Below are 12,878 nucleotides of genomic sequence, written 5' to 3'. Positions count from 1 at the left end.
AAAAGGATAAAGTTTTAAAGGAATTATCTAATAAGACTATCTCATTTTTTTAAAATGGGATAATAGAGATAAAACAGGGAAGCATATATTTAATGGCCAAAGTTCATAATGGAAATAAGATACAGAAAGTTTTGAACTTGGCCAGCTGGTAGGTACTAAAGTTTACTTAGGGAAAAATGTTTAACAACTGAAAATATAAAGGAATCATTTAAAATGAAATTCAGTTTTACTTCTCACAAAACAAAAGAAATATGTCAAACATGATTGTTTTTGTAGTCTAAACTTCCAAGTTATTGCCATGTATTTGCTCTGGGAATGAGATAATTGCAGAATTGGATAATCACCAATTTTCTGGAGTGTTTGTATTTTATTTCTGCTAGGTAATTCATAAAAACGTAAGACAGGAATCCTGCCTGTAAATCACACAAGGTTCATCATAATGTGGAAAGCTTCGTAATGTAACTTATTTACATGATAAACATTTGTTTTAGAGTTCTCCGTTATTTATGTGAGAAAAGGTAGTCTCTGAGATTCCTTAGGGATTTTTTTAAAACCCAGAAATAGTTTTCATTTAAAATTTTCTGGGCATTAAGCTTTGGGAATGAGTCATAAGTAAGTAGTGTTGGCAGTTGTAAGATCATGTCATTTTATATTGGGAAAGGATCTTAGAAATTCCTCTCTTTCCTAGATATATAACAATTTGCCTCTGGCCACAGAGGGACAGTTAGGAATAGTGCCCGGTTTTCCTAAACCCCATCCAGTACTTTATCTGCTGTATCACATTTCACATATTTGTCCTTGCTTTGTCCTTCTTCATGTCTTCGTCTTTTTATCTTTGCACCCTTACAATTGAAAAGGATGGAACATAGACATTGAGAACATAAGAGTCCTGTGGGACACGCCCAGAAGTCAGGAACAGTCGCAGCTGCAGTTAGACCTTGCTGGGATCCTGAAATGGATCACTTCAGCAAGTGGCTGTGCAGACTCCATTCCACTGTAGGCTGCGTTTCTGTGTGTCGTTAATATGGTTCCAGTTTCTTTAAGTTAAAATCATGCTTTTTTGTTTCCTTGATATGACAATTAGCTAGTATTACAAAAGACCAAAAAAAACAGTGTAAATGAGTACTCACTATAAAGGGATTAACTTATTAATATGACTAGTCATAGTTGGTTTGACCAAGTTTTTTATACGCATCTTTTGATTTGAATTAAAATATCATCACTCCATTACACATTCAATAGAGACAGCTGAAAAGTACAATTTCTCTGCAGGGCCTGCAATGAAGGATTTGCAGAATCCTGCAGGGAATCAAGGAACTCTTCATTACAGTTCATGGATTTGTAGGATTACTCTGCACTTTTCTGCTTTCTTCATTGAGAGCGGTCCCAAAATGTATCCTTGACTGTCCTGCAGGTAACTTCTTTCCCACTGGAAAAGTTACTGTGTACAAATACTTTCATTAAAATGACCTGGCAGTTGTGGAGGCCGACCTTTCTGCTCTTTTCTATTCTGAAATGGAAGGTAGGCTCAACTGGGAAGCACTTTTCTCTGAACCAGTTTTGATCAAGTGTTGCCCAGGGCCCTTTTCTGCACGGCTGGGTTTCAGGAGCCTTGTATTGTTATGTTTTAATATGCGCTGTGGGCACAATTTGTATCTGTTTAGTTAATTTCTCATTTTTTAATGGAAGGAAATACCTTCCTGTACATTTTAAACAGATATTGCCTTCCAGTATATGCTAATGTCTGAATTTGCTGAAGTTGGGAGAAACATAATCTCTTCTAACGGAGGCATGGGTGAATGTGTAAATTATTCTTGACTTTAAGAATGCATTTTTGAAAAACGTATCACTATAAAAGCCATGCATGTGAAATGCATTTTTATACTCACATTTGAATAAAATATGTCTGATACTTAGTGTAGGAGCTAAGAATGCCAAAGGCATGTGTTTGATTTTATTAATTTAATGTTAAAGCTGAGCAGTATTGAAAAAGTGAAACTTGTCTCATCGACTCATTAGGGCCTCTTTTTCCCTCCACGCTGTCCATTCCCTTACTCCCTTCTCCCCAGGCCCTGATTCTGTGTTTCATTATCACTTTGAAACAGTAGTTGTCTCCACAGTGCAGCCAGAAGGATCCTCCTAAAATGCAGATCTATCTTGTGAATTCTGACTGAGCTGAGCAAGCATTTAAAGGGGATGAGTTAATTACTGCCGGGCTGGGAGAGGGAAAGTGTTTGTCACCTGTACACCACATCTGTGAGAAGTACTTCCCTTTACAACCCATCCAACACTGGCTAAATTTCAGAGGTTTTAATATAGATCATCTTTAATGCTCTTCTTTAATCCTTCCATTTGGTGCAACACATTCTGGCTCTGCTTCCTCTCTTGTGCCAGCCTCATGTCTTGCTACACCTCCACACCCCTTCCCTCCATCCATAGCACACCAGATGTGGTTTCTGGGAAGAAGTGAGTGTTTTTCTGTACTTTCCTTCTAAGCATATGTGTGTCCATTGCCTTCAGTCAGCCACCCCCACATCTTTGTCCTTTGAGGCTCAAAGCTCTAATCCCCATCCTTGAGCCAGATCATGCCCCTCCCTTGTGCTTTCGTCTGATACAGCTTCTGAGGATGCAATAACAGATTATAATTCATGTCTGTGTTCCTGCTCCTTTCACGTAGTCTTACACATAGAAGGCACTCAAATATTTTTTGAATGAGGAAAGAAATGAACAAGCTGATAACGCATGAGTTCTGTTCCCCACCTGGTGTTGTTTCCATTGTAAAATAGAGATGCTTTAAAGTTGTTGTTTGACAGTAGAGCATGCTTGGAGGAAGGAGAGAGAGAATGAGAAAAAACTTCTCTTTCCGAGTAAATATTAATTTGCTTTCTCCCGTGAGTTTAAAGTTCCTTAGGCATTTTTTAGGGTGTGGTCTGAAAGTGACAGACACTTTCCCCCTCTGGGGACATCCCTGCACTAGTTAATATTTGCCCTCTAATTTAAGAATTATTCTGTCCAGGTCAGAGGATTCACAGGGTGACAGCACAACAAAGAAAATCATGGTGTCACAGGTGGAGATGGGAAGTTAAGAAGTTGCAGCAACCTTTTGGCTAGAGCTTTCCCTTTCTCACATTGTGCATTTCTCCAACTTAATGTTAAGGATAGAAAGCATTGCCTTTCAAATACAAATTGTCTAAGATTTACCTTCTACCTCTGTTAGAGGAGGAAATTATTTTAGTTTTATAGGTTTTCTCTACACCGAAATCAACCAGTGTATTCATTTATGTATGTGGAAATGTCAACAAAGTATTTAATTACACAAAGACCACTAATAGAGAATTGACAGCCTAGGGCTGCTTTAAAATGTTTTACGCTTAATTCCATCTTAGGACGTGATAGTCATTGCAGTTATAAATTCGTTTTGAAATGTGTTTTTAATATTATTTTTAAAAGAGTATCTAAAATGTTCAATAACTTCACAGACAATGCTTTGAAAAAACCTGAACACAGATTCCTTTGCCTCCTGATTAGTAACTAATACAGTATTGTCCATTTTATTATTCGTTGTATTGTAGGATTTCAAAACTATACTGTTTTTAAAGTGTTATTACTATTAGCATATTCATCATCCAGTAGTTCATGTTTTGCAGAACCACCATTTGGATACAAAATTTTCTGTCCATTTGAAAAGGTCTTATTGGCTATGCAAGGTCTTTTTGGTTTTGTTTTGCTTTTTGACAAAATTTCAACATTTTTAGTTTGTTTCAGCAAAAATCAATCAGTTAAGATTTTATTCTTCAAAACTCTTTTAACACGTAACACAACTATTTATTTCTCTATGTTTACTCTTCATAATTTTTCTAACACGTTTTGGAATTAGGCTAAGTTTATAAAATCTTTATAAATTGTTGCCTTATCAATCTTGCAATGAAACATGCTCAGTTTACAAATTTATATTGCATTTGAAGTGACTACAGACCCTTTTTAAGTTGTTAGTTGCATGTTATACCTAGGAAGAAAAAGTTCTTTTATTAAGGGGTATATAGTAGCCAAAGTGCTTACAAAACTGTATGATACATATTGATGTCATAATGAGGGCAAGAAGCAGTCCTTCAGTTTAATAGAACGTGTGTGTGTGTGTGTGTATATATACATATGTGGTTTTTCTTTCAGGTATAGACTTCAGACCGTAAAGTCCTTAGCGGGAGTGAGCCTTATGTTACGGTTACTGTGGGCAAGTCTGAGATGGGATGACATGGCAGCCAAGGCTCCTCCAGGAGGAGGGACTACACGGACAGGTAAGGGTTTTTTATTTTCTAGTTTAAGTTTAAAAGAGAAAATCACTTGATAGTTCACTTAATTTTAAGCATATCTGTTTTTTATTAAAATATAATGCTTGTGTTTTAAAAATACAGCTTTGGTAAAGTTTGGCAACACATGCTATATAATCCTGGGGGCCGGGAAGGGTGGTTCAAATTATAAGGTGAGTTGCTTACATGTGAACCAGTCTGAATTTTTTAAAGATATTTATTATGGTAGTGTATAAATCATTTAAACTGGGACATCTGGAACCCTGTGCTTGCTGCTTCTCTCCTAGGATTTTTATTGTTTTGACTGAGTTTTGCCACCAGGAACTAAGCTGCCCCCAAACAGCATTTTGGTCAGTTTAGAAGTTTTCAGTGCGGAAGAAACTCAGTATTATTGCAGTCTAGCAGTGATCCTGTAGTCGTTAATTAATCAAACGTTTCCAAAAGTTTCTTCCGTGTGTGTCTCTTTTTTAAAGCACCAGATGTTGTACCTTTTTAGTCTCTGAATATCTTAGGTGGTTATTAATACTGTGTGAATTAAATCACCATAGAAACATCTGAAACTGAAATCACAACAACAGAAATAATTAAGAGGCGAGATGTTGGTCCTTATGGCATTCGATCTGAATATTGTATCAGGAAAATCATTTGCCCCATTGGAGTTCCAGAAGCCCCAAAAGGTAAGGAATAGAAAGAATTCTGTTCTTTCCTTATTGACCTGTTAGCCACATCTTTTATGAATTAAAATTTGATTATAATTGTTTCCTTAACTCTTTATTCAACTTTTGAAAAAGATATCTTTTCATTACAAACTAATATATTTAAAAAATGGTATTTATGTAATAAACATAGCAAGATTCCGCCAGGGACACATTGATGCCTACAGGCTTTGTGCCAAGCACAGGGAGGGTACAAAGGGCTATAATAATACCTGTTATAATTAAGGGGTGGAGCAGTGATTGACATCAGACCATCAGCTCCATGAAGGCAGCCACCTAGTCAATCTGGTTTGTTGTAGTCCTGGCACCTGCGGCAGAATCTGACACAGGTGGTCAGTGAAGATTTGTTGACTCAAGGGTTAAAGCTATTGTGAAATACTTCAGCGCTCAGGGTAGGAATAATCTAAGAGACATAAAGAGTTTCTCAGGAAACATTTATAGACCATCTACATGATAGGCACGAGGCAGCAAATACATAAAAGAATGAGATCCAGCCCCTGTTCTCAAGGAAGCAAAAAAAAGGTTGTAGTATTGTAATACCATACATGAGAATCAAAACTGTTAACACTGAAAAGTTCAGTAAGCTGTCCAGATTCAAGATATAAAAAGACAAAACATCAATAATTTTATTTTATATGTGCAGTAAAAATATTTAGGAAAAAAAACTATTAGGAAATGTGTAAAAAGAAAATCCTTAGATAGTAGCATACTATTTTATAGAAGTTAATTGTCCCAAGATGTATAAATTTAAATTTTGAAATTTGATTGAATTAACTCAGAAGTTCATCTTGGAGAATAAATGACTGAGAATGGCCTTTTTGAAAAGAACATCAATAAGAGAGAGTACCTGTCCTAGTAGATGGTGAAATATTAGCATAATTAAAACAGTGTTGTCCTGGAAGAGAAATAGGCAGCTCAGTTGATAGATAGAGACACAGATGGAAGAAGGCGTTCCTGACTAGTCTTCAGTTTTGACCCCGCAGCCTTCAGTGCAAACCACTGCAGCCTCCTTGAATCACTTTTCTTTGGCTTGTATCACTTTGTACAGTGCAAGTCCTGATGCTGTTTCAGTTTCTTTCTGCTGCTTCCCTGTTCCCTGAACGTACAAGAAAGTCCAATTCTTGTCTTTCCCTACTTGTCATTTTTAAAATCTTTATCATTAGGAGATTTTATCTATTAATAGTTTCAGATCCCTTCTTTACATTGGGAACTCTCAAATCCGCCTTCTTAGTGCTGTGGTGGGGAAGTACACATTGCCAGAGTTGTACATGGCAGGGACACTGAGCCCAAAGGTGGGAGGAACGACCTAGGCTTCTTGAAGGAAGTTGTATCCGTGTTGGGGTCTCAAGGATGTATAGGCATTAGTCAAATGAAGGGGAGGGAGGGTAGGAATAGTGTTCCAGAGGGAACAGGCTGTGTAAAGGCTCATAGGCCTTTTATATCAGAGGCAGCAAACCATGGCCTATGAGTAGTTTGGCCCACTGCCTGCTTTTGTTAATAAAGTTTGATTGGAATATAGTCACACTTACTACCTTATGTATTGTCTTTGGCTCCTTTCATGATACAAGGCAGAGTTGAGTAGTTGTAACAGAGACCATCTGGCCTGCATAGTCTAAAGTATTTACCATCTGGCCGTTTAAGAAAGTTTGCCAGCTCCTGCTTTTCTTGATGTAAAAGGAAATAAATGCCAGAAGTACTGTAATTTTAGAAGCTATATTGCTTAAAATACTCTGACTTCTTTTCCAAAGAAACACCTACACCTCAGAGAAAAGGCCTTCGATCAAGTGCGTTGCGGCCAAAAAGACCAGAAACGCCCAAGCAAACTGGCCCTGTTATTATTGAAACTTGGGTAGCAGAGGAAGAGTTGGAATTATGGGAGATCAGGGCGTTTGCTGAGAGGTAAGGAAATGTTAACACGTGATCAGATATTTGAAGATTTTATCACTTCAGAATTAAAGAATTACCCCTTTAATAGTTTATTCAGTATGTCCTAGTTAATTTTACTCTACTTTTTGATTTTAAGTGCTAGCTGTGTATCGTTTATTAAGGTCCTGTTTCTAATTTGAATTTGTTATTATCCATTTGTCAGTTTCTAGTTATTTTAATTTAAATGTTTTATATTTGAATTGAAATAATTTCATACCTTTGTACAATGTGAAAGTCAACCAGATTTCATTTAATATTAGATGCCAGGTGCCTAATAAGGTAGTTTCTGATAAGTTCCTCCTCTTTTTTGCTGCAGGGTGGAAAAAGAAAAAGCGCAGGCAGTTGAGCAACAGGCTAAGGTTAGTGAACAGAAGAAGGCAGAGGACTTCAAGGCCCAAATGGAGGCTCACCTCAAACAGCAGCGGTTGGCTGCCCAGCAGGTGGGGGAGTTGGTACTTGTCCCACCTGGCAACGAATTGACATTTTTAGCCAAATTCATGCACACCAAAAGCACAGTGATTATATATTCATGTGGTTTTATTTTTAAGTATATCTCACATAAATCTTAATTTCATTACTTGAAAATAGCTCTGTGGATGCACCAAGGTGTGGTTTTGTAAAAAGTGTACAGATCTGGAGAACAATATTTGTAATAACATTTCTCTCTTAAAAATTCAATGGTTAGTTTCTAAAGATAATGTTTTCCTGCAAAATTTCAATCTGTAAAATCTCTGTAGTCTATGAAAAAGCAAACTGTCCTAAAACTCTGTAAGGGTTTATTGTAATTGATGTTCATAAGGCTACTAATCGTTTCTTAGTATTTCCACACTGTAAATGATGTACCATATGTGCCTGAATATGAAAGATGAGTACCCCTTTTTTCTATTGAGAAGATACTATAAAAGTTTTTAGCCAACTTGAATATATAAACTTTCAGGATACAGATGAAGTAAATAAATATCTATTTAAAATATCATTAACTTAGTTATTGTTAGTGCCACTGAGTTGATTCCGACTCCCTGCCACCCTGTGTACAGCCGAGTGGAACCCTGCCGAGTCCTTTTGCGCCATCCTCTCACCTTCTGGCGCTGTATGAGACAGTGCTCTGCTGCTGTTCACAGGGTTTTCATGGCCAATTTTTTCAGAAGTGGGTGGCCGGGTCCGTCTTCATAGTCTGTCTAGTCTGGAAGCTCCACTGAAACTTGTCCACCACGGGTGACCATGCTGGTATTTGAAATATTGGTGGCATAACTTTGAGCATCACAGCAACACACTGCCACCACTGTGTGACAGCCGACAGGCAGGGGTGGTGTGGTTCCCTGACCAGGAAGTGAACCTAGGCTGTGGCAATGAGAGCGCTGAACAGTAACCACTAGACCACCACATTAACTTAAGTTACATATAACTATTTAAAAATTACAAACTACTTTTTTTTTCTCACATTTTAGAAAACACTTTTTCAAATTCTTGTGTATCTTTTTTTTTTTTTTTGCCGAAGAAGACCAGCCCTGGGCTAACATCTATTGCCAGTCCTCCTCCTTTTTTTCCCTTTTCTCCCCAAAGCCCCAGTAGATAGTTGTATGTCATAGTTGCACATCCTTCTTAGTTACTGTATTTGGGAAGCCGCCTCAGCATGGCCGGACAAGTGGTGCGTTGGTGTGCGCCCAGGATCCGAACCTGGGCCGCCAGCAGCGGAGCGCACGCACTTAACCGCTAAGCCACAGGGCTGGCCCCCCTTATGTATCTTTTACATCGGTTGACTGTTACATCCAAGTTTGAGATAACAACACTTTTGGATTCTGTCATATCTATCTGTCCATTCATAGAAAAACTTGCAAGTTGTTTTGTTTTTCATTTTATGGGTGTGTTTTGTCATCTCTACAGTGTAACCTAATGTTTTACTTTTTTTTTGGTGAGGAAGATCAGCCCTGAGCTAACATCCATGCCAATCCCTGAGCTAACATCCATGTCAGTCCTCCTCTTTCAGCTGAGGAAGATTGGCCTGGGGCTAACATCTGTGCCCATCTTCCTCCGCTTTATATGGGACGCCACCACAGCATGGCCTGACAAGTGGTGCCTCGGTACGTGCCTGAGATCCGAACCCAGGCTGCCAGCAGCGGAGCACGTGCACTTAACCGCTACGCCATGGGGCTGGCACCCTAATGTTTTACTTTTAAAAATTTCTTTAAAATGTTTATTTACAAAGATAGTCAATATTTCCCACTTTGAAGGCATACCCTCAGGAAATAACTACTGAATATGTGTTCAGTTTCTTTGCTTTCTTTTTTTAACTGATTCAGTCTTCTGAGGAATGAGAAATCATGTGAAATACCTCACATTATTTTCAGGCATATAGGATGTGTACAAAAGTAATCCTAAAAAGATTGGCTGTGATGTCATTGGTGAGCAGTTTCCAATGGCCTGGGGATACTTCAGCATTGGAATTTGATCTTAGTACACATCTCGTCTCCACCATTAACTCTCTCTGTGGCTTGGGCCAGTTACACAACCTTTCTGGGCCTCGTTTTCCTCATCTTTAAAGTCAAAATACCAGCAACTTTATTGGATTGGTTTGAACATCAAATATGATAATGAGGGTAAAGCATCTGCCACCAGGTTTGCAGTTGGTGCCACCTATTGTTTTTACATGTGTGAGCTTCTACTGTCGTGTTGGTAAGCTGACAGAAAATATCAGCAGTCTATGATAAAAGATATACAGATTGTCTTTAATAACCCTATAGTCTGATCAGATTATACCTCTCTGTATAAAATAGTTTAAAGTCGTTTTTCTGTGAAAATGTTTGAACTGACTAATATAAGAAGTCTAGAAAAATTGTTTTAGAATTTTCAGCTTGCTTGATTGCAGGTTTGCCGGCTTAAGTCGTGATATTTAAATATTGACATTGGATAAATTAATATTACAGTAAACTGGAAACCTTTTAAATTCCCGTTGTTTGCTGTGTGCTCTAAATCCCACCGCTGAGCAGCAGGGTGTTCCTTCCTGTCTCCAATAAGATTACTCATAACTCTTATTTTCACTCTTGAAAGCTGGGACATTTGTACAGGCTGGAAAAACTTGATTGTTTCTAATTTTTTGTTATGAAAAACTTATTACTTTTAATAAAGTATATTCAATTTAGAGTCACAAATATAATATTGCCTTCATCGAGAAATTAAATTTATGGGCCGGCCCCGTGGCTTAGTGGTTAAGTGTGCGTGCTCTGCTGCTGGCGGCCCGGGTTCGGATCCCGGGCGCGCACCGACGCACTGCTTCTCCGGCCATGCTGAGGCCACGTCCCACACACAGCAACTAGAAGGATGTGCAGCTATGACATACATCTATCTACTGGGGCTTTGGGAGAAAAATAAATAAATAAATAAATAATTAAAAAAGAAATTAAATTCAAGGGTAAATTTATACGAGCATATTTTCAGAAGTAAAATATTTTAGATATTTGGTCCAGTTTCTTAGACTGGGAGAAATTATGGCTGCACTTATTGCAGAATGATATTGTTTTTATTTAGAACTTTATTTTGGTTCGTGTTTTCTCTCCCTGACTTTTCTAGAAACGATTGGAACAGCAGAAGCCTACAGTAATTGCGGCTTCCACTACTTCCCCAACAAACAGTACAACTAGCACCATCTCTCCAGCACAGAAAGTTATGGTGGCCCCCATAAGTGGCTCAGTTACAACTGGAACTAAAATGGTACTAACTACTAAAGTTGGGTCTCCAGCAACAGTAACATTCCAGCAGAACAAGAACTTCCATCAGACCTTTGCTACGTGGGTTAAGCAAGGCCAGTCGAATTCAGGTACACAACTGTGATTAAATAGAAGATTGCTTTCATTCAAGAAAAAGAAATTTCAATCTTTTACCTACTGAAATGAAACATTTCTTTAGAGAATTGTTTTTCTTCTGCAGCTGCTTGAGCATACAAGCTGTACCAGTTGGTTTGTTGCAGATACTGTTCATAATATTACATTAGTGAAGCTCCTCTTTTACATTATTTCACTTTCAACATTTACATAATTCACTTACTTTGAGTGAAGAGGAATGTTTTTCTTAAAAATACAAAATGAGCCACATTTCATGCATTGGTGCCCTTCCTAGAAGTCACTACGTTGCTGGTTATTATAAATCTAAAGCTTATTAAATGTCTTATACCCCATTAGCCACCAGCACAGCTGCCACATCTGCTACAACCATTGCCAGCACAGGTCAGACGTTCCAAATTACAGGCAATCCAGTCACTATGGCAGGAAAAGTAATTACCAAACTGCCACTTCCTGCAAACAGCAAGATTGTCGCTGTAAATGTGCCAGCAACACAAGGAGGTAAGGGAAATGTGAAGAGTTTTAATTCACATTTGCCAGATCATATTGTTGCCATTATTTTTCATTTCCTTTTCACTGATTTCAGTCCTCGGATCTCACATTCTATGTAGTCCACTATACAACCCTGCCACACGTAGTTTATCCTCAGAAACCAAGCAAACCTGATGCTTTTTATTAAAGAGGTAGTTGCTAATTACTTCTTCATCTTTTTTTAAGGTGTTGTTCAGGTACAGCAGAAAGTCCTGGGTATCATTCCATCAAGTACAGGTACAAGTCAGCAGACCTTTACTTCATTTCAGCCCAGGACAGCAACAGTCACAATTAGGCCCAATACCTCAGGCTCCGGAGGAACGACAAGCACTTCACAAGTAAGAATTCTTTACAGGCTTATTTTGTTTTGAAGTGTTAATCACACCAGGTTGAAATTTTTAGAATGGCCTCTTCCAGGATTAATCCAGCTTCTAATTTTCCTTTGCCTTTACTTAGTCGATGACAAAGTACTGATTTTTTAAAAATCTGTTTGCTGCTATATTTCTAAGTAAAAATGATACGTGAACTGTTAATTTGTAACGTTTAGTTAATAGCACATTAGTATAGTTTGTGAATCATAAGAATTACTTTCTAGGATTTTATTTTGAAAATTCCTTTATGTAAAATAATAGACAGTGCTTGACCACCCAAGGAAACTTGCTATGCAGCTAAGAAATAGAATGAAAATTACAGTCCACAGCACTAGGACTAGTTTGTTATCAGCTGATATGCACGCATATTAGATACATCATTTCTTTGGCACTAGTATTATGGAAAAGGTTTGAAGTTGCGCAGACTTGAAAATGTTCTGAACCTAACTATAAAACTGAAAATAACATGCTCTGTAGTCTCTCCTTAAAAACTATGAAAGAATATTTGGTTTCTGATCTTGCTCTTATATTCTCTGGGTTACAGATATGGGTTGGAGCTCAGGAAAAATAGTACTCAGCGTTTTCCTGTGAGCAACTGTGGTGGTTATAGAGCAGAGCTTCACTGGGTCTTGTTCCTTCCCTTTAGTCTGTAAGCTGTTGTTGGTATCAGTGACAAGGAATTGCATATGATATCATTTGAATTAAATTTTCTCCCCTCAAAATTTCATCTTTATTCTGATGCTTAATATAATTTACAATGTAATGTCCAAGAGCCTCTGTCATTTCTGTAGACATGTTTATCAATATAGGATGTTTAAAGATCTGTGTTCTAAGTCCATCATGCTTTCGTTTTTTAAAAACATTTTAATTCATTGTCCTTTGTGTCATTTATAGGTAATCACAGGGCCTCAGATCCGCCCTGGTATGACGGTGATTAGAACACCACTCCAACAGTCAACACTAGGAAAGGCAATTATTCGAACACCTGTGATGGTACAGCCAGGTATTCATCCATCCAGTATTATCGTTTTACAACTAAACAACCAGTCTAGGAAATCTATAATACTCTGTATTTGGCACTCCACATATTAGAAAATACCAGTTTGAATTAAGACTTCAAAACACACTAAATTTCTAATCCATCATGGGATGCATCCATAGATATTATTTAATTTCTGGCATTGCCAGTTA

General features: G+C 37.8%; 1 protein-coding gene across 1 annotated transcript in view; it reads left to right on the top strand.

The window, feature by feature from the left end:
* Positions 1–12,878, top strand: part of BPTF (bromodomain PHD finger transcription factor) — a 141,360-nt gene that overhangs the window by 93,433 nt on the left and 35,049 nt on the right. The window contains 7 exon segments of the mRNA XM_058561375.1: positions 4,171–4,295; positions 4,856–4,984; positions 6,772–6,922; positions 7,266–7,308; positions 10,517–10,763; positions 11,503–11,654; positions 12,582–12,690. Of these exon segments, the coding sequence (XP_058417358.1) occupies positions 4,171–4,295; positions 4,856–4,984; positions 6,772–6,922; positions 7,266–7,308; positions 10,517–10,763; positions 11,503–11,654; positions 12,582–12,690 (956 nt within the window).

This window comes from Diceros bicornis, chromosome 18 (assembly GCF_020826845.1).
Source record: "Diceros bicornis minor isolate mBicDic1 chromosome 18, mDicBic1.mat.cur, whole genome shotgun sequence".
In the NCBI taxonomy this organism is placed as follows: domain Eukaryota; kingdom Metazoa; phylum Chordata; class Mammalia; order Perissodactyla; family Rhinocerotidae; genus Diceros; species Diceros bicornis.
This window is presented reverse-complemented; position numbering and strand designations above follow the sequence as displayed.